Here is a 22,781-nt window from a genome sequence, read left to right as displayed (position 1 = left end):
CAAGGTTCGTGTGCCAGGCAAGCGCCCCAAGTATCGGGGTCCTTACAGAGTCTTGGGCCAGGTTAGCCCCACTTCTTTTCGCTTAAGTGATGGTAACATCTGGAATACTTCACGCCTTGTTATTTTTCATACGGATTCGCCTTCAACACCTAAAAGTCTTCCTCATCACGTTCCGTCCACGCCTTTCAACTACGCATCAGACTGTTACATGTGGCCTCCATGTACAGGCATTTCTTCTTCAAGGGGGGAGGAGTTACCAGGCGGTGTCGCTGGTTCAAGTACACCAAGTCATACGGTTCACTTCGAACCTTCAAATACGGCTGAGACCGTTGAACCGGACTTCGGTCCGCAAAATTCTTCCGAAGCTCATGCTGCGAGCTCTGATGAGACCCCAAAATTTTAACGCTCGTTCAGAGCCTTCACAATCTTCCACTCAAGGTGCAGAGACACCTGATTCTACACCCAAAAGGGCCCGCCCTAAGCGGAAGCGGCAGAAACCGCGTCGGTTCGAAAACTACGTGATGTAGAACTCTTGTTCCGAACAGTTGTGTACATTTTTCTTGGTTGTCAGTGAATTTTCAGGACTTGTGTGTGAGTTCGGTGTGCCATGCTCTGAATATTCATGTGTTCTAATGTACATACCTTGTCAAATATGTTGGTATTGAGCATGTATAAATATAAACAGTGTATAGGTGTGCTTTTTTCGAGGAGGGGATCATTGTTGTGTTCTGGGTTTTCAGTTTCGGTTTCGGATTGACATGTGAGGATGCCAGGGGGCGCCGCTCTGGCATCTAGGATCAAGGAGGATACATAAAACTTTTAAAGTTTTATGTATCCTCCTTGTCTAGGATAAGGTCCCTAGATAAAACAAGTTTCCAAGGTAGCGACACCCTCCCTTTTCCTCCTCGCTTATTTGCCTGAAGCGCCCCCTAGAAGGTTTAAAACTTTCATCCAAAAGCGAATGTTTGGGTTCTGTTGCTACGGTGAATAGATGTAAATGAAACAAAATAGAACGAAATAAGACGTAGAATAAACAGTTACCTTTATGAACATAAACGGCACAACACAAGAGCAAGCGGGATGTGCGTTACTCAACCGACAACGTTGTGCAGTTGTATACTTTACACCACTAGCCATGGCGTCTCGCGTAGTACATTTTAGTTCCACGGCTGCGGTGTTTCGTCCAGTTCTAACTAGTCCACTTCTCCGATTGTGTTTTGTTCGTGCTGTGACACAGTGAACGTGCTTCTTGCTGGATCCTGTAAGTGGCCACAGGGCGTGACGTTGTGACGATTGATTACAACCGGCTTGTGCACACGCAAGAAAAAAAAAACTACGACCAGACTGGTACGAACACTCGTCCAGCAGCACTGCGATCACGTTTTTTTTTTTAAATGTGCCCATTTGGACAATCGTGATGCCATGTGATTCTGATGCGGTGCTGGGAACTTCCTGAAAAGTGAGAGTTCTACTGGTGAGGTGTCTCGAAGCAGCGCGTTTCGGCTCAAGCGGGAACTGGTCAAGAGTGAAATGTTTCTGAAGGTGCGTTGATTAGAACCTACAGCTACTCTGTATACGTGCATACCCACATGTATTTGTACCAACTGGCATGCACTAGACACGCATTAGACGCGCGCCTGGCGTTTCAATAAAAACCGACAAGTGAACTCGCTTCGCAGATCCGCGTCGACACACGTTGACGGAGTTGCACGAAAGCATTCGCGTGAAATGGTTCATAGTTGCACTTCATGGTGCGCTTCATCTCGGAAAGCACGAGGTAAGTTGAAGAGAGCGAAACCATTTTCTGTTGTTTACGGCAACGCAGCATTGCTGAAAAACGCAGATGTTGCATTGAACGAGCATGGCGAAACAATCTTGGTCGACTTAGCGCACACCGAAACGCTCCTCCTCTTCAGTTTATGTTCTGGCTACGATTTTGTCTTTGGTCACGGCGAGAATCCGGCTGGAGCCATATGCGCATGCGTACTCGTTTTGAACCTTTTGCATAACAATAAATAACACCACCAGCCATTTGCAAGATCACGTGCAAGTAATGCACCAATTACAGAGGCGGATGGCAGAGAAAAAAGAGGAGTAATAGAGAGAGTGAGGAGGACGGCTCGAGAACAATAAGTGACGCTACCTTGTTTCATCTAGGGACCTTAATCTAGGATTTCAAGGCGACTTTAAAATTAAGACAGTGTGTGTTGGGTAACCGTGGAGTGCGGGTTTGTGCTTTCTTTCGGCGCTTCGCGCCAACCCGCGTGTTCGGGCTGGTCGGTGTCCCTGCCGGCCGCGTACGTCTCCGTCGGCCGTCTTCTTCTTTTTCTGCTTCGTCGGGACCAGCCAGCCCTCAATACAGCAGCTACCACTGCGTCAGGGCTGCTTGACATGCAGAGATTAACATAAAAATAATTCCCATAGGCATGAAGTCACAGACATCGGCAGTAAGAAATTCGCTTAGCAAAGTAAGCAACAGCAAAATCTAATTATGAATGTACAAAAACATGTTGCGTGCATACCTCTCATTCCTTGTTGTAAACGGAAGCCTCCTTCACCTGCGAAACGCACTTCGCCCCGACGAGGACTAGGCCATCTACACTTAACATAGATTAGTAATTAACGACGTCTTCTCTGATGGGGCGCGTCACTACAAAATGCGTCTTCGAAGGCTAGTCTATTCAATGGTGCGACGAGAGGCCGTTGCTCCAAACAGTCTTTGTACCTGTCGTTTACTGTCTTTAGAGTACTTTGTACAGTGCTGCCCGCCTCCGTGGTCTAGTGGCGAAGATACTCGGCTGCTGACTCGAAGGTCTCGGGGTCGAATCTCGGCTCTTAGAGATGCCCACTAAGGCATCTCTAATAATCATATGGCGGTTTTGGGACGCTAAAGCCCACATATCAATCTATCATTCTTACAGTACTTTTACTCACTCTCTTCACAACCATACGCATGGGGAGAGCGGGAATCTCAGGACTTGATATACATGTGCACCATCTGTTTAAACTACCGCTGATAGTAACGTCACAAAGGAAAACTCATGCCTGTGCCCCCCCCCCCCCCTCCTCCCCCGTCGGGTCGGTGTAAACCATCCCCCGCGTCCCCCGACAAAAAATTCGGGCTACGCCCTTGTCCAGTCGTCTGTTTTTCCCTTCTTCCCTGGTTTCTTTTTCGCCACGCTCAAAGAGAGCTGCACTATATATAACCTTACGATTTTATTTGCGGTCGACTTCTCGTTCGCATGCTTCGGCGGTTTCCCCTTTGTGTGGAGTCACAGGCGAGTGTATTCGATTGGTCTTGCGGCGTTACCCCACCGACCGGCTATTCTGTGATTGTCACGCTGCGATGCGTATTAGGTTAATTAACCCGAGTTTATTAACGACTTGTCTCGAGTACCATTTCTTCACCATGTTAGAGAGTTGACAAACCCAGCCGTAGCTTCTTTGTGTGTGGCAGAAATAAAAATAAGCGACCAAAATGTGGTATTCCGATCGCATATCTTTATTCATAGGGTGAAATTCTCCAGCAAGCTTATCTCCACGTTACTGCAGTCCAAATTGGTTTAGGCATATGGCTGAAACTGTGCGAGTGCCGTATCTTTCTCTTTGAAAACAACTGTATTCAAAATCGGGCAATTCTCTATGGCAACGAAACTCAAGAGGCAGTATCGAATAAACTATAAGTGAAATCCTGCCTCCGTTTTTATACTCATACAGACTCATTATCCATCACTGCGTAAATAATAAGGCTTAAAATGTAACGAGCAAGCACACATTCATTAGGTTCCAATCTTGTCCTATTTGCTTTCCTTTTCTGCATTACTTCTACACTTAGATTTTTAGGTTTTCTTTAGAAAGCATTAGTGCTTTAAATGTGCTTTGAGGCGCACAGCTCTCAATTCTGGCATCAGTGGCACTGAGCTTGTTTAGCAGCAGTGGCAGATGATCCACGTTCATGAGTTGTGTTGCTCATTGTTAGAGAAAAATTGGCTGATACTATTTTGCACATATACGCGCATCACTCTACATTAAAAAGAGAATCTCGTACTTGGGTGGCGTGACTAGTATAGAGAATTTCATACAGCCAGTTTCGCATCAACCACCGCAAACCGCCTAGCTAAACAAAAAACCGCAAATTTTTTGCACTCCCTTCAGTGCTCGAGAAGATCGACCGTCATCTTCTTATCTTGCCTACTCAAGTAGAAGGAAAATCATAACGTGAGATATTCAACGCAATAGCCAGCAAAGGCCATTTCATAGCATCGTACTTCAAACCCGAGCAAAATTAACAGAGGCAGCAGCCTGTTTGAATGTAGCGCATTAAAATAATGATGCATCAAAAAGAAATTTAATGATAATTTAACTTGTTTTCTAATATTCCGCATAAATACCTCTTCATTGCCTGACAATTCGACTTCACCTTAGCATACAGACAGCTCAATCATTTTAAATGTTTCTCTTATGACCCTTCTTACCTTGATAGGCAGTCCGTGATACCTCAAGCTAGACAGGTAATAACCACAAATATAGAGGCGTAATCAAAGAGGTGCCTTTATTACATCATTTTTCAGTAAACTGGTGATCATTGACCATGACCACGTGTATACATAATAATAATATAATCGTATGTATATATATTTATCATAATATGATGGCGTGTAGATACAAGCACTCACGATATGACGCAATACGGATAAAGCAATCACATATCTCCCCAATCACGGTGTAGTGTTTATACAGATATGCTAAGTGTGCGTGTGTATTTGTGTGGCAGAACAGCAAAAATTTCTTTTTTCATCCCATAGTTTTTGTTTCAGCACCGTAAAGTGGGTCGTAGTAAAATAGGTGTAGTGATTTGGTTGTGGTATAGCAAGGAGAGACGGTGAGAAGAATTCGTCGTATAGAAAATACCTTCGGCACGTCTATGAGCGGGCCACAGTTTAGCTTGGAAAGCTTCGCGAACGACGCTGGTCACTGTTTTTTTTTTTTTTTTTCTCACAAAAGTGCGAAAATTACACACGGGAATGACATGAAGTGGGTTCGTCAAGTGACTAACCCGTGAAGGAGGTGATGGCATCGGACCTTCGTGCAGCAATCAGTGGACACAGCACTGTGACCCCAAAAAAAGTACAAATCATGAAAAATTTACGCCTTCATGAATGACAACGTCCACGAAAATCAAGATGCAAAGGAATAATTGCAGTCGCCTTCCTCGAGTTCCACTTTGTTTCTCTGCTGCCAGCACAAGAAGTGCTTCATTGTATGTTTCAAACCATGTGCTTATTTAGTTGTCAGTGCATATTTTATTTCCTTTGCGGTATTACTGTGAATGTGAATTGTCCTTACTCAATAGGTAATCACCAGTTTCTCACATGGCAAATGGTCTGGGGAAACTTTTAGAGCGATTGATTGGGCCTGAAGTAGCAGCACGTCAATAGCTGCCTGTCATTGTAATTCTGAACTAATCCCGAGTGTTTATCACTACAACAGACACTTGTGTCACTTATGAAACAACATGTGAGGCATTGAGTGTCGATAACTACAATTACACGCTGCAAATAAACAAAACTCTATGTTAATAAAACCCTCGCTTCCCAAGTTTTTTTTGCTTTTATTTCTGAGAGAGCTCTTGATGCACCAGGTAAATAAATAACTTGATGCCACTGTTAAACTTACAAATTACAATGTCTTTAGCCTGTCAATGGCTAAAATGTTGCTAGTGATTCTGAAAAATAGACAGGCCCTGTGCGCCACTGTGAGGCTAACTTGTAAAAGAGCTCATCAAATCGCCAACCCTAACAATAAATACCACTTAACCATAGCCTAATGTATACATAAAAATACATCTGGTAGAAATACATACAAAAGTCAACTGTTGAAAAAAAAATGTTTGAAGCGAAAGATCTCGAACACATACCCTAAGCATGCTTGGGAAAATTTAGGCAGCCGGTTATTTTGGCAACTTTTTTTTTTGAGATTCTAGTGTGCTGTAATACAACAAACACATGCATTCATGTATATATATATATATAGAGAGAGAGAGAGAGAGAAACTTGAAGCACTGTCATAAAAGAATAAACTGGACGCTTTGCTCTAAATTGGACACTTTCTTAATGTTGCATTTGTGACTAAACTGAATGTCACAGCAGTGTCAGCAGATACAATAAGCAATGTTTGTGAAAGGTAGCATCAGCGGTGTGTCCAGGAATCAAGCGTCCCAACAATGGCAACAATACCAGAGATATGTCACAGAATAGGCCATTGATTGGTGATTGAAGATCCGATGCCTACAGGTAGCAAAGAAAGTGATACTTTATACCACCAACATTAGAGGTTACGACGAAACAATCGAGACAGAGACAATGAAGCATCATATATTGTGCTCGGCATTGGCGATTGTGCAAGACACCGGCAATGTGCACATATATCATGATAACGCATAAAAACAGGTGAGTTATGGTGCACCCACAGCTAAGATGAATTCCGAGTGATTCACTTACCACACCGCTCTGTTTCAACATTAAGCCCTGCTTTGGGACATAAATTTCACATAAATTTGAAAAATATGTTTCTACGCACACTGCCAAATTTAGCTGAACATATCAAGTGCAGAATATGCACTGGTGCAGCCTCGCTTCTAATCAATCATTGTGCTAAGTGTGATTATTCTTCACTATTCAATCAATGAAACATCAAGTGTTTTCAATGTTGAAGTGATTAGATTGAAACCTCAACCTTACAAGGTTATCTGGGAAGCTGTTGTGACTATTCTAATCAGATCGACTCTTCATAGAAAATAGCTTTTGCGACATCAGTACATGTTCATTACTTTTAACATAAAATCTGTTAGTACAATCAACAGCGAATAAAAACCTACTGCGTGCAATGGCTCCTCAACTGAGAAGATGTGGTAAGCGTACAATTAAACATCTTGTACAATACACTCTGTATTTCCTTTGCCAACATACTGCCCATCAACACCAACATCAAAAGACAACACGCATCGTAATTCCACATAAAAAATAGCACACATTTTGACAAAGAAGCAAGCAATCAGAATAAATAACACCTATTCATGCAATCCCTTTCATTTACCAGCCACACTGTAAATTACAAAACGATTATAAAGATAGCAAGCAAAATACACAACGTGCAGAAATTGAATAAGATAGTTGGTTAAACAGCGCCAGTACTCCTCTGGTAAGTAACACCGCACTAAAGCATCGAGAAGTAAATCGTGTGATCACAGGTGTGTTAGATCTTGCCGGATAAATGCTTTAAACTCTGTCACTCATTCGACAAGACGTGAATCAAGAACTGAAGCATATAAGCCACCTATAATTATGAAAAATTGGCAAATATAGACAAAGATAGGTGGTCCTCCAAAATGCACACCAATTGCGCATCAAAGAAGATTGGCGATAGTCTCCCCGAAGACTGCGATAGTTGATACGCACAGATATTTTTTTTTAGGCGAACTAAAAAAGTGGCCTTAAAACTGCACCTATCAAAAAGGGAGAAGCCGTTGGGGATGACTGCAATAACGTTTCGCTAGTTAGGGATAACTACGTACAGCTTCATCACTGCAAGGTAGACCGTACTCGATCAAATTTTTGTTGCAAACACACAATGAACGACAATGCGGTCATAAGCTGCCACTTGTGTTTGAGGAAATAACACGAAACAATAACAGTATTGGCATGAAAATTCCTCAACTTCCTCTCAGAAATATGCTGGAAACACCTCTAAAACACTTCACTGGTCTCTTCAAAGAAAACTGATATGCTTACAACACCGACAAGGCGTTTTTCGAAAGCTCGTGCAACAGTGTTTTCTTGTACGCTTTGGCATTTGTCGTGTCTAAGGTGCCATTAATAAACAAAGTAGAGTGCACAGTGAACCTCTCACATGGCTATTGGGAAGAACAATAGTAATTTTTTACCAAAACCAGCGGCACGTTTCTTTCTTTTCATGTTCATAGCCGCACATTGCACAGCTTTATACAGGTGTTAAATCATAGAAGCAAAACAGCCCAAGAAAGAAGAATGCTGAACCACAACAACAAAAAAAACAGGTAAAGAGCATAGAAATCCTGCAACATTAGTATCGTGCGTGACTTTTTTATCCACTTAGGAATCTATTCTGTTAATAAGTGCTCCAGTGATCAACACCTATAATTATGTAATCCCGGCTGAAAAAAAAAAAACAGAATATTATTTCACAATGTGTACCTTCATCGCTTACGACAAAAATTAAGTAAATTTGAAAACATAAACTGTTTACCAAAACGGGGCCAATGTGCTTGAAGTAGCTGAGGTACCAAAAAAACAGATTAGCGTAAAGAATGTACTGCACTAGTGAATGCATACGTTAAAACTTGAAAAAAAATATTATGCAAAATTAGAACAGCGTATCATGCTTTCCTTTAAAAGCACTAAGTCAAACATTGCCGTAACAGCTCACTTACAACAGTGTAAAATTTCTAAATTAAAAAAAAATATCAGAGCGCTCTGAGCAGCTCTAAGAGCTACCATTTTTATAAGCACAATTTCTCGCCATGTGTAGGTTGCCAGGCACCCTTACCACAAACAAATGGTCCTTTTTTGTGAATAGTTTTATCACGAAATACAATACTACAATGTAGACTTCTTAATAAGTTAAACCTAGTCACTCTTAAAAAACGGCAGGCTTCAGTCACAGCGAAAGCTAGAAGAGCAGCCTTTCAGAGCCTTTTCTAAACAATCATTGGGTAACGACTGCAAGCACACTTACTTGATACCCATTAGGTAATTATTATTAAACTTATTTGGGTAGTAGGCAGGCATTCCCTATGCTACTTTTCGTCATTCTTCTGAGAAGCGTGGTATCCGCTAAACACTTGCAAAGAATTTTGTGCTAATTGTTCAAGCAGTGGCTGATGACGATGACGAATTGTGGCTGAAGTGGGTATGCGCCACAGTTAACAGGGAAACAAGGACAAGCTTTTGTGATGGGTAGGAGCATTGGACGACCCACTTGTTATGCTATTCGCATTGTGTGATGACTGGTTGTTCTTTTGCTGTTTTAAAACGGCCTGTATGTCGTATTATCACGATTGCTTTCCGCCATTAAGCCTACCTAAGGCAAGTTTGACAACAAGTCACAAACACCGGTGTAGCTCAGTGGTAGAATACTGGGCTCGCACCTAGCGAACCCGGGTTAGAGCCCCACTGTGTCATAGGTGCTAGGTCAAGCCTGCCTAAGGCAAGTTTGACAACAAGTTACAAGCACCGGCATAACTTAGCTAAGGCTAACTTAGCCCCACTGTTTCATTGGTGAAGTTTTTCTTTTCTAATTGGCATGCAGCCGAACTGGGTTTAAGCACCACTGTTTCACTGGTGAAGTTTTTTTTTCTAATATCGAAGGCTAACTTAGCCCCACTGTTTCATTGGTGAAGTTTTCCTTTTCTAATTGGCATGCAGCCGAACTGGGTTTAAGCACCACTGTTTCATTGGTGAAGTTTTTTTTTCTAATATCGAACGATGTGGTTACAGACACCGGTGGCGGTGGTGGCGGCGGACAACTACGCATGACCCGAGCTGTGATCTCATGGCAGCTTCTGCTGTGAAACGTGAGCTAGAGGTGAATAATTTCGGTCAAATTCGCATGTTTCATCCCTGTCACCGAAATAGTGGTTGTATTGTAGAAATGAACCAAATCTTCAATCACTTGAATATAATTTAAAACAAGGTACACTTACACATAGCACTGTTCTTAACCAATCAATTTTTGCTAGTGTTTTCGTTGTATTGCATGCCTAGAACGTGTTCATTAGGATCAGCCTCTATTTTTATTTTCCTGATATGGACGATTTCGCCAAGTTTCAGATATGTACTTCGAAGCCCGCAAGTTCATGTTTCATAGAGCATACCGGTAATAATTATGTAAACTACAATGTGACACATATTCATGCAATGTGCACTGCACTCGACTGCACATCAGGAAGCTATGAGCTACAAGCTTTATAAACTCTTTTTTTAACTTTCTTTTAGTGGGCCACAATGCTACATACTTTGAAGACTGGTTCAACAGCAACAACTGTGTATAATGATTTGTTCTAAACAGTCTTTTGTTAGGGTCGATGCATAAGCAATCGACTTAACACCACGAATAGCTGATTCACACTGGTGCAGTTGTAGTGCCTCGAACACAACACCAGGTTATATGGGTTTTTAAACAGCGTTGTTAATAAGCAACAATTTCAATCAAGTGTTACACTTCTTGAGTAAAAATAAAATATGATACTTCTGGCTATCCTATATCGCATGCCAGCAACACTGTTTTACTTTCAAACTGAAACAATGCAACTGTCGCAAACATCGGAGGAAACCTAGAAATACAGACAAACTTTCTTGTGTTATGTTTTAGCAAGAAAAACTATCGCGGAGCAACTCCTCTGAACACACGCACAAGGATTACTGCATTTATGGGCCAATGTTAACAATGCATGCTTTGGTTGAACGCTTCGAGCTGGAAGTTCGCCTCTGTATAAATTACTCAACGCTGGAACAGCATTCCGTAACGTGTTGACTGCACGGACATCGTTTGGATACTTACGGAGTCTTTCATAACTTTCAGTAGTGCAGCTCTCAACCGTATTGCAGATGCTTTCAACATTTTGATTTCAGCTCTGCAAGTAGAAGTGCTTTGTCTTCTGTAGTTGTAGTTGGTGTCTTAAAGGATAGTGACAACAACTGTGGGTTATTACGAATTACACAAAGAAAATAATAAACCTCCGCAAAGGTCTTGGTGTCACTCGCCCTACACTATAGCGGTGTTACACAGAGATCGACGTATCTAAATCTAGGACAGCAGAATACACGTGATGTGTTCAGCAAAGCCCACAAGCTTTCCCAAGGCATGACGGGCTGCCTTTCTCAAGGCAGCCTTTTTTCCGAAAGCAATGGGGAGTGCATAGATGGGAAGAATCCAGGGAAATCTCCGCAAATCTTACCCTGTCAGTCAATTAAAGTTAACTACTCAAAGAACTTATTGAAAATTTAGAGGCATGAGAAGTAATTTTGTTATTAAACGCACATGATCCCAATTGCACATTGTAGTGGTAGACTTTGCAATAGACTATAGTAGTGTTACGCTAAATGGTGCTAATTACACATTCAACAAACTCAGTTAGGCCAAATCTCTGCATGACTGTAAAATGTTCTTGCTTAGGCAAGAAAGCCATCTTTGCAAAGAATAGGGTGCGGTTTAAATTCACATTCGTGTTTATTTTTGCCCATTCAAGTTGACAAAAAGTGCTGTGCTGCTTGGACACAACAGCTTAAGTTAAGCACTCTGTACAATTATAAAATGCAATTGGAAAAGAAAGAAAATTAACTGAATTGGCATATAATATGCTTGTTTTTTCAGTAATCAATGTAAAGGTGCAAAATGTCATAAACATCTCCACGTTTTTGAAATACCACTGAATTTTGGTCACGTTATTATCAAGTGAATGGACAAAACAGGAAACAAATATCCACCTATAATGTCCCAGGTAGGGCTTTTACTCTAATAGAAACATAAGGATCAGTGCGAATAAGAAGTCCCGCCAAAAATGTCATCTGTTAGTTTGAACATCTTGGAACATCATTGGGTAGGTAAATGAAGCCTGACATGACGGCTGTAACTGAGGATATAATTCACATAAATACAATCTCGTTACTGAGCAATACAAACTCCCTTGAGCGTGAACTTTGCAGAGATCTCCCTCAAGCAGTGTTTTTATAAAGAAACACCATCCCCATTAAGTAAAAGAAAAATAAAGCTACTGATTACTCACTGGACGTATACCATTTCCCCGAAGTACAAGCTTCATCTGGTAGCACGTCCCCGGAGCGTAGCGCTCTTTGACATGCAGTTTGTGTACAAGTTGAGTGCTCTGACGACGATCTCAGTGAAACACGACACACTATACCTAAAATTCAAACGGGCGGCTCGCATAGAGTGCCACTGATGCATGTCTTGATATTGTTTGCCTAAAACAGGCTTTTAGCATTCGAACTTTATGCAATGCTATGAAGAAGCACTGCGGTAGCGCTTTACCGTCAGCCGAAAAATCTCATTCTAGACGCCGCTGGGAAAGCTTTCATAAGTTGGAAATTCTCGATCAGCTTGCAAACATACCTGGCCATTATAAACATTGTCAACTTTTGTTATGTTCCAAGACAATTCCTTTCCGGGAACCGAAATTCATGCAGTTATAAGTCGGTTATGTCAGCAGATATCTCCAATGCGTCATTTCCAGTTATTATTATTAGGCTCCAAAGTGTTCATGAATTTTACATTTTTGCAGTTGTCACCTCCATTCTACTTTCGGACTTGTTAGAACAATTTTAGATAATCTGTGTTACTGTTATTTCAAATAAATATTATTTCGTCACATCATTCTTACATTGGTTGCGGGCAAAGACCATGTCCTGACAGTCCTTGGCCCGACACCAAACTTGGTTCATCAAAAAGCAAGACAGGCATCATTGACACTGCATGCCAAAACTTGTGAACAGGAAACTCGGCGTTTCTTCTTTATATTGCCTGAACGGTGACCTGATTACTGAGTAATTTTCACTATTCAAGCATACAAACGACTCGCCCTTCTGACTGTTTCGTTAGAAAAGAAAGAAGACCTACGCAGATCAATGCAGACTGATGACCAAGTAGCATTTTTGGATGCTCAATCTTGGCTATATCACAACATGTATCTTTCAATTACTTAAAGTTTGTCAACATAGCTAAGATACAAGTACGTAACTCAAGTGCTAAGGCGTCTCGCGGGAATAGGGTACATTGTTCCCAGTCTGAACAATTTTTTAATTGAAATGCTTTTCAGCATATCATTCTGCTTTTTTTTTTTTTCAGCTAGCACAGTCTTTCGACAAGTGGAGGCTAACTCTTTAGCTATTGTGCTGTTCTAATAGCATTCAAACCACACATTTCATCGCTGCAAAAGCACGAAAAGTTATACACGCACTATTTTTGCAAATCAAAAGTAACCATCTCTGCAGTAATCATGGCATAAATTATTTAAAGCCGTTTCTACTTCTAGCTCTAATAGAAGTACGTTTGGCGCTACCTCTGCCAACCATGGACATTATTTGTTATTTTAGACGGTTTCAAAATTGCAAGCGTAGTGCACAAAAAAAACATTTCATTTACCAACTCGTAACGTGGAAACTGAAAAGTCGTTTTCACGTTTTTTAAATAGTAAGGAAAGTCTTTCATCAGTTTTTCAGATTGAAAATAATGTGTGTAATGTTCAAGGCGATCTCTTGTAGCTTTTGTGTAGCTCAAAAGAACATTTATTTGAATATATTTTGCCAAATGACGAAAGGAAAGTGTAGAAAATCAGCGGGCTATTTTCTAACGCACTTCTTGCCCACGTATACTATTCCGGCACATCGGCAGATGAAACAAGAGTCTGTGTTTGTAAACAGTTAAAGGGTCTATATTCGGTAACTATGGTAACCAGCAAAACTAATCAATCTGGTGGGCTTTCCAAATGCAACAAACTTGCTAACTAATCAGTGATAGTGAAAAATCTTCAACACACAATAATTATTACAATCAACTCAACTCTACATCTTGAGCATTGTTTGATTTTTGTCATCTCTAACCTCGTTAAGAGCCATGGAAGTATTATTACAAGTTCATTCAAGTACCCCGGCTCGGCCAAAGCTTTTGGAAAGTGGAACATACGTTATTTTGCATATTAAACTTAAAAATTGGCTGGAAAAAAAAAAAAAGCTGAAAAATTACACCAATGGGCACTGCATTTTTTGATGGACGAACTTTAGAAATGCTGAGTTTCCTTAATCCACCTCTCCTGGCTTAAGGCGGTGCGCTGCTGCCGTAAAAGCAGCAAACCCTGTGTCCACATGTTATATTCACATTATGATTTTAACCTCATACATTTTAGTTTATGAATCGCAATTAATGCATGCTACTAGCCTGTTTATGAGTTGGGTACTCTTATTTTACTTCCAAAGAAACTTTAGGCAGCCATACCTTAACTCTTTTGCGCCAGTTCATTGTAAATCTTTGAGGCGCCAAATAACGGTTATTATCAGTCAGCTTAAAAGGCTCTTCTGTAGTGCTTCACGTGGGCTTATGTAAGTTAAAAATAAGTCCTGTAGCAAATCATCTTTACTGCAATTCATATGATGGGAAAGTATTTACTCATGAAAAAGGTAGTGTTATTCACAACCTTCCAGAATTAGCGTGGACACAAACAAGTGTTCTCTCGGCTAATAAACTTCTTTTCTCAGAAATCAGTCAGCATTTCCTTATGGTTTCATGCCTAAAGCAGGTGAATGACAATTTCATCCTGCGTTAATTTGGGTTGGACGAGCTACATGAAGTTTTATTACGAAGCACGCCATGACAGAGCAGTACTTGCTTATTCTTCTTAGTTTTTTTTTACATGCGCAGTTCACCAGCAGCACTGCATTCTACACTCAACACCATATTAGGTGATTGCACAAATTTAAAACAGGAGGTTAGGTATATTTAGTTGACACAATGGGGGTTACATCACAGATTCGAGATTCATTACTTGGGAAATCACTGTTCATCGAACAGGGTATTCAGCAAGATGGGCTGGGGCGTCGTCTTATTTCACTTATCTGAAAAATTAATATTTTACATACACTGAGAATGGCTAGTTGCCACCCCATTTATGACAGCAGTGCACCGCCAAGCCGCCATGAACATGTTTATGCGTCTGGCTGAAGATGTCGCGAGGACGGGTCTGTGTACAACTTGGGAATGGACACTTAGATAACTCCCCTACGTGGGACGCGGCGTACAAAGCGCAGAAAAATGACGCGAGTGACAGAGACACACGGCTACCCACCCTATGCACAAAAACAAAAAAAAGTATTCGAATCGCGTGGTGTTGGAGGGAGCTTAGCTATGGTAACAACAGTATGGCTGACCGCATCCCTCCACTCTAAACCCGCGTGGCCTGTAGAGTGCCGTGACATAAGAAAACTTCTTGTGGAATGGCACCATAAGAAATATGGTGGTTATAGATTGTCCGCCAGGGCTTCGTGATAAGTCTTCTGCCTTTTGACATCACTCCCCGCTGCCCCTCAAGCGACTTCTGGGCTACACCTCACTTCTGTTATGCAACTTCTGGTTTGTCACATAACTTCCGGGTACGCATCTTCCATAACCCTCCCCCTTTCCTTTTTCGGTCCTAAGCGCCTGCCAGTAACAACTTCAGAGTATCTCCCCTGAAAACAGGAGATACTGCGACAACTTAAAACTGATGTATTTCGGAACATGACATGCGGTTGTACTAACCTCACATGAAGCTCTGTTCTGTCTACATTGTGTGAACATGCCTTTGTGGTGTTACAACAGATTTCTAGCGTTAATCCAAAGATACTTCTGTAGTGATAGCCCGGTGCCTGCTATCACAACTTTTTTCTGCAGTCCGACGAACATGCGCTCCAAGACTTCACCTCTCTTTTGTAATGACACGCATTCTACAGAACATCTGTTGCTTGTATTTCTACAGTGCAAAATGTCTTCCGCAGGCAAGAGAAATAACTCGCTGCCTTAGTACATCAGCGATTGGATGCACATACAGGATCATAACAGCGATTTCTTTTGTGCTGATGGCAAATTCTGTTTTCATCTTCCAGGAGGTATAGATAGCTTACTTCGATTTCTTGCTATTTTACTTTGGGTCTGCAGTTACACAGATGCATGAGCATAACTAAACCAGGCTTCTGGACCACATGAACTGATTTTGGTAACAACTTATCGTTATTGTCATACGCTGTTACAAATACAGATAAAAGGAGCCCAAGTTAACACCACCTTCAACTATGCCATTCTCATCACAGCACAGTGGTGATAATACAACCTTTTCATCTCAGTGACACAAATCTGTAGCAGTGTTACCAAACGCAATTGATGTCTAGGTCGTGTAAGCACTCTGGCCCAGCGATATGTTTGGCTAGGCTAAAGTGTATCTTAATATGGCTTATTGCCATTGTTATCAATAATAATAGTAATAAATGCAAATACAAGATGAGTGACAAGGGATTAAAGATACAAGTGAGTGTTGCGTCTTTGCATCACTTGTCCCCTGTCTTGATTTTTTTGCTTAGTGTCACTGCGTAAAAAGAAGTTCTGAATATTTCTAGACCATAACCATGAGCACAGGATTAGCTACTTTGAGTAAAGTAGATTCAGAACTTGGGTTCCCCATTTTTTTTTTTTTTTTGAAACGACTGTCCCAGTTATTTTATTACGCTCCGAATATTGTGTAATGCCAAATACAGTAGACTCGCGATAATTCAAACTCTGATAATACATACTTTCGGTTAATTCACACGAAATTCAATTTTTTGGTTGGCCCTCCATTCTTTCAATGTATTTAAAAGCCTCATAATTCAAACTCCTTCATTCGGTTAAATGATACATTTTGCCGGTCTGTGCCAGAAATTATCTCCTGCTTTCCCACTACTATTTCAATAATTGTGAGCTTATGTAACCTTAGCTGTCTTAAAATAAAACATAAGCCCCTGAGGCCTTCAAAGAAAAAGGCTGTGCAAGTAAACAAATGTTTGAAACGAAGCACACGCATGGTAAACTGTGATGCTTCTCGACTGCTATAGAGAGCTTTGTGCTGAAGGCACATATAGCAATGAAGCAGTTGTAAATTCAAGATTGCTTTAAAAAGTCTGATAAGAAGTAAATGGCCAATAAACTTGTGGACTTTACACCTCGGCTTTCTGTTCGCTGCATGCAGTTAAGACTTAAATACACTTGAAAAATTTTTGATTGTGATAAAATCAATGCCTAATCATAGCATGTGGTGTCACTTCACCCAGAGTAATCTATCTGAGAACTTCTGATAATTCAAACTTCTTGATAATTCAAACAAAATTCAGATGTTCCTCTGAGTTTGAATTAACGAGATTCAATTTTATATTCTGCTAATCAGCACTTTCACATTTTCATGAAGTTGTTCTGATGTTTGTTTACACTAACATATGGCTCCTTGTGATAAGGTATAAAGAGTACATGGAATCGATCTTTCAATGCACATCTGCTGCAAGTTTTAATGTTTTTTTTTTTTACTTACCCACACACGTCTCGTTTTCAATATTTCACGGAACATCAAAGATTTATGGCTTCCAACATACCAATTTTAGATCTGTGCCAAAAAAAAGGGCTGAATACAAATACTATTAGCAAGACAGTTCTCCCTGGCCCAATGTTTTCTTATGATATGTTTGGTTCAGTATTCAGTTTTCTAAAGCAATGCCAATTTTATTGTTCTGGTCGCTTTGAATTATCAATCACATGCTTTACCAATAATAGATAAAAGCAGTGAGGTTTCGACTTTTTTCTGAGAAGCTCAGCAGAATCCACGTCTATGAAACCTATTCATATAGCATATTATTGAAATTTATGTAGTTTTTAACTTCCAACAATGCAGGCGATCAAGAAGCAGGAGCACACAGTGATTACATAAAAATTTTCACTTCAGAAAACAGTACTTAACCCCGTTTGGAATATCTTCACAGATGCGGGCACGTTTTCTAAAATACAAGGTATAGATTTTATCTAAATTTTCTTCGATATGTTCAAGCTTGTTCAATCCTATGCGTGTCAATGATACCACCTAGTGTCGAAAGAGTTTGGTGTTCATCGATATGTACGGGAGCAGTCGTGATTTGGTAAGTATCTAATGTAGACAGGAAATGGAGACACTACCTGCAATCATGATTTTGAAATTCGCATTGCTTTCAAGGTGCTCCATACGATATGTTGGGAAGCAGTTAATGTCCTATAATATGCTTGCAGTGTCACCCGTTCACTCACTGGGGTCGTCCCATCATTAGTTGTGGCCGGTTGCAAAAACATGGCGCGAGCTACTGCCCTATCACCGTGACGTAGTCTACTGTCGTGGGGGGTAGTGTGTCCATGCACGCATCGGTGTTTCAAGCGAAAACCACAATCATCGCCAACTACCGTATCCAGTGGAACTGAGGGGAAGGTGAAAAATTTCTGTCAAACACTACGACCAGCACTGACAACACGTTTTGTGACGAACACCGAAGGCATCCTCCTAGATGAGGTGCTGTCGAAATGTACATTGCAGCTGCCGAAGCATTAACGCAGCTGTGTCACTGCAACCCGCAGAAGTGCTAGGAGCACTTCATTTGTAAACAGGGGCCCGCCGAACTAAACCCCATAAACTAATAACACTCGCATCAGTTTAATACCTCTTAAAGTGTCAGTGATGAATATTATGCAATAAAAGGTTGCCCTATGTTAAGTACAATTGGTGTAGCTCATACCAGTCACCTACAATTGCGGTATGAGAGCGGAAGAGAAAAGGCGGCCCTTGTATATTAAGTGGACACAATGGTTCAGCATCAACAACTTTTCGCTTGCACTTCACTATGTACAGGAGAGATCAGGCAGACGCTGTATTTACAAAGAGCAAATTAATATCCCTGCTCGACATGCCGAATGGCAGCCGCACGCAAGTCGAGCGTTGCGACGGAGTCAAGGGATGTGATCAACCTACGACAACAGTGACCACAGTTTTGTGAAACTTGAGCCCCTCGGGTAAGCAAAAAGGTAACCATCAGTTACGGAGCCCAGCGCGAGTTAAACTGTCACAGATACAGTTCTAAAGCTATCATCAAAAAAAGATTAAACAGGGTCTTTTTACCTCGCATTTCTAAGCTAGTGTGTTGGGAATAATGATCTTAAGCATGTACATAGAGGCTGAATTGCATCTCTGCAGCATGAACACCTCGAAATAGGGTTCAAATGGGTAATATGGGCTCTCACTGGATCATTTTTCTAGCCTACTGAATCATACAAAGTGGACCATGTTTCTTGGCTGAGTAGTAGTGGCGTCAAAAGCACAACTATTCTAAACTCTCGGAAAGGGGCTCCCATGCGGTGCCATAATTACATGTTTGTAGAATACATCTATCAATATACAACAATCTCATTGGCTCCCTGTTCTTTCTCAAGCAATCTTAGAAGAAGAATTGATATGGACTTAAACCTTCACGAAAACAATCAAGTTCAATGTAACGCCACGTGTCTCATTGTTAATTGTGCAAATATAAACTAACTGAAGAGTAAGTCATCTCTGTAGGTCACAAGATTGTAAAAAAGTCGTTATATCACTCATAATAAAAAAGCAACATGTCGATAAGCACATAAACATTGGCACAGTGTGCTTTTCGTGCGACAGTGTGCACACCACTTCAAGAGGCATGCCAAGGTTGTTAAAATATCCCGAATTTATCATTTAGCTAAGACGACACCTTAACGACTTTCTACATAGTTGTACTGAAACTCATGAAGCTCTTGTGACCTATTTCATCTTGTATTTCATCCCCACAGCATCTTTAACTAGGCGACGTTCTTTTTTTGGCAAAGCAGTTTTCCCGGACTGGTCAACTTCACTACATTTCTTTCTCTACCATTCTCTCTTTGAGGCTCTTTTTTACCTTTTATCCTTTTTTGTTGATGTTATGAAGCATACTAGCTCTAAAGGTGAGTATATGTAGTATGATGAAGCCACTTGCATATATTCAACTGCAAATTTAAGAAGTCGCAGTAATGACGACACAACTTTGATTTTTTTTGCTTCATCGCCTTTACATATCTCTAATACTTTTACAGCAACCTCTCTTCCACACTTTCAGGCTACACATTTAAAGTTATAAGCATTCAATAACTATCATTAATGGTGCTTGGTGTGATTTGAACGGTAACTTCCGAAAATGTCATTAATGCTTCCGTTTGCTTGTGTTTTCACACATTATGTTGCACTCAAATCAGCATGTAACACTGGACAGCAAATGTCATTGCGACCTTCACACGGTTAGCTTCATGATATGCATGTGTCAGATCAAGCAATATTATCAAACTAATCTCCAGTTCATCACTAGAATAATGATGCTTGTACATCAACAAAGATAAAATTGATATAGTATATGGGAGAAGTGAGGATATGTGAATTCGCAGATTGTAAACAAATACAAATTGATACGAAGAGCATCCTTGCGAAAACCATTAATTTACGACTGTGTAGCATATGTGGTTTAGCAAATGGATGACTTGAACAAACTCCTTCAACTGAATGAGTTTAGGAGGAATAAACACCCACGAAGGGAAGGAAATAGATGCACTTGATACATCACAATTGTTAAGTGCTGCAAGCTGAGATAAATTGTATTGAAAAATGCATGTCATGTTCATAAGGACGACATACCTTAGTCACGTCATTTTTAGGCCAATATTATTTTTAGCACAATGCTGACTCTGTCAATTCAACAGTTTATTCTCATGAGATGCCCTGCTTACCTTTCCATGACTAGAATTTTCCAAATTTTTCATATACACAGTAGTTAAGCCACAAAATTCAGGGATATTAAAAAACGCATTTATATATGAAACGAATAATGGTGACTCATTATAAAACTGTTCATTACAAACACATATTGTAACAAGGCTCATGACTTGTTACAATAGTCAGTCAAACTGTAAAACTTTGATAACTTTAAGAGATTGCATTTCGATTGTATTATGCCGCAAATTTTTTGAGAAAACTAAGGGATCACATTTACATCAACACAATTGGTTCCGTGTGGTTCACTAGATCTTAAGAAGTGACGTCATGAAAGCATTGAAAGGACGACTAGAAAAGAACAATAATAAAAGTATAGCAGTCTTCAAACTACCGGAACAGCATAGCTGCTGATGAAGCGAAGCGTATGTTAGCGCCCTGTTTCGCTGTTGGCGACTCCTGTACACACACATCAATTTAAGTCGCTGATATCACGCTATTTACAAAGTAGCAGTCGTTCAACTGCAACAGGGCTCAAAAGAAGTTACTCGATTGCCACATGCAGCTCAAAAGTTGGAAGATGATTACTCTAAAAAAATAATTACCATTGGCCAAAAAGCGCCCATAGAAAGCAGACGAAAAGTGTCATTAAAGAGGGCTATGAGCCAACTCACACGTTCAAGTTGGCTCAAAAGCACCGGGCCTTTGATTCAATCGTCATTTGTGGTCCGACAAGTACGTACAGTGGAGTAAAGGCATTCCAAATGCTTACGTACTTTCACGATGTAATATTAACCTAAACACATAGCGAATGCTGCAACAGTAAAACTCATTATATTCTCTGCTTCATCCGAACTAGCAGTCACCCCAAATGAGTAATTTTGTAGTTGTAGCAAGTCAAAACAGACGATCGTCTATGCAGCAGCGCAGGCGAGAAAGGCCTAAGCTCTTGGCCTGGCTTGAGCCCCAACGATAGAGCCAATTCCAAGTTCAACGCGCAGCTAAAGCTAGCCCTAACAGGAGGCTTCGCATTAAGTCTAGTTGCTGACATAATTCCTCAAAATAACTATACGATTAACAAAGGGCCTACAGTTGAATAGCTATCAGACTTAACGTTAGGCTTAGCATTCCGCAAAGGAGGTACCATACCTTCCTTGGCTAAAGCAGAGCTTAAACAAAATATCTGATGATAGGCCTAATTCAGTACAAATGTGCAAAAAATAGGAAGAAACACGGACCGCAGAAGACACACCAAGCGTATCTTGTGTTCTGCCGGGTGTGTTGTATTCTCTGCAAAACATAACTTTTTTTTGTAGTGCAATCACACTGAATGGTTGGATTTCCAACTTGTCTAAGATGTAGCTCTCGCTAGGCTTAACGCTAAACCTAACGTTAGGCCTACAAAGGCATCCCCAGGGTAGACGATCTCAAAAACGCTTGAACTCCCCTGCTTTCAGACTTTTCTCGCAACTCAGCACATTTCGGTCGTTCGGACAAAGTCACCCCAGTCGCATGAATGGCACGCAGCCCGACGAGTCGTGAGCGGACACAGTGAAAGGCGGCGGGGCGAGGCAAGAGAGGAGGTGATGGCACTTGGTGCGGCGGCGAGGAGTGCTGGTTTGGCGAGAGGGGGCGCCGAGCGTGTGGCGTCGCTGGAGCCCCACTCAGGACTTCTTCTTCTTCTGCTGCCTCACGAATTCCAGGGCATCCTTGTCCCACGCCCGGCTCTCCAGTGCACACATAATCTCGTCTGTGACGAGATGAAGCGACCACGCATTAGTATACATAGTTACTCATCTCTACTTCCACCACAAAACATATATTTTCATTTAGAACAAAAGAAGCTTTTGAAAACTTAGGACAATGTACAAGGTCAATTTGTAGACTGGAACTCGTGTGGATTTTTCATTACATTTCGAAACGCGAACAGTGTTTAGTTCACGTCTTCTTTATAATTTTTTTTCACCTTATTTTTTTCTTTGTACATACATCTTTTGTCCAGGCTTCGTATTTCACGATGTTCAGCTTAACTTTAGCACGTTGTTATTCTTGTATCAATGCCTGACCACACAGACGCGTTGTAGCGCGTCAGCACCTGGGTTTTTGACGAAGCGCTGCGCCTCTCCGGAAAGAAAGGGCGCGCAGTTTCACATAACCACGCACCTTCTCCCTCCACAGGGAGAAGGCGCGGTGATGCGTCGGAAAGCCAAGCGCTGACGTGCTGCAACTAATGCGTTAGTCAGGCCTTTAGAGTTCGATATCACTGCGCAACTATCGAAAACACAAACTCCTGTTACAATGGAGCTGTTAAACTCTCCTTGGTTGGAAAATTTTGGAGCACAAATCAAAAATGGTCAGAAAGATACAAGAGAGGTAAATAATAAAAATCCTTGGTGCGAGTGAG

General features: G+C 41.0%; 1 protein-coding gene across 9 annotated transcripts in view; it reads right to left on the bottom strand.

Annotated features, from left to right (window-relative positions):
• Nucleotides 1-4,535: 4,535 nt before the first annotated feature.
• Nucleotides 4,536-22,781, bottom strand: part of LOC119179235 (BAI1-associated protein 3-like) — a 558,733-nt gene continuing 540,487 nt past the window's right edge. For all 9 annotated transcript variants that reach the window (XM_075869133.1, XM_075869128.1, XM_075869129.1 and 6 more), the window contains one exon: nucleotides 4,536-22,127. In XM_075869133.1, coding sequence (XP_075725248.1) covers nucleotides 22,042-22,127 — 86 coding nt within the window. In that variant the 3' untranslated portion in view covers nucleotides 4,536-22,041. The remainder of the gene's footprint in view (nucleotides 22,128-22,781) is intronic.

The sequence above is a fragment of the Rhipicephalus microplus genome, chromosome 7 (genome assembly GCF_043290135.1).
Source record: "Rhipicephalus microplus isolate Deutch F79 chromosome 7, USDA_Rmic, whole genome shotgun sequence".
NCBI lineage: Eukaryota > Metazoa > Arthropoda > Arachnida > Ixodida > Ixodidae > Rhipicephalus > Rhipicephalus microplus.
This window is presented reverse-complemented; position numbering and strand designations above follow the sequence as displayed.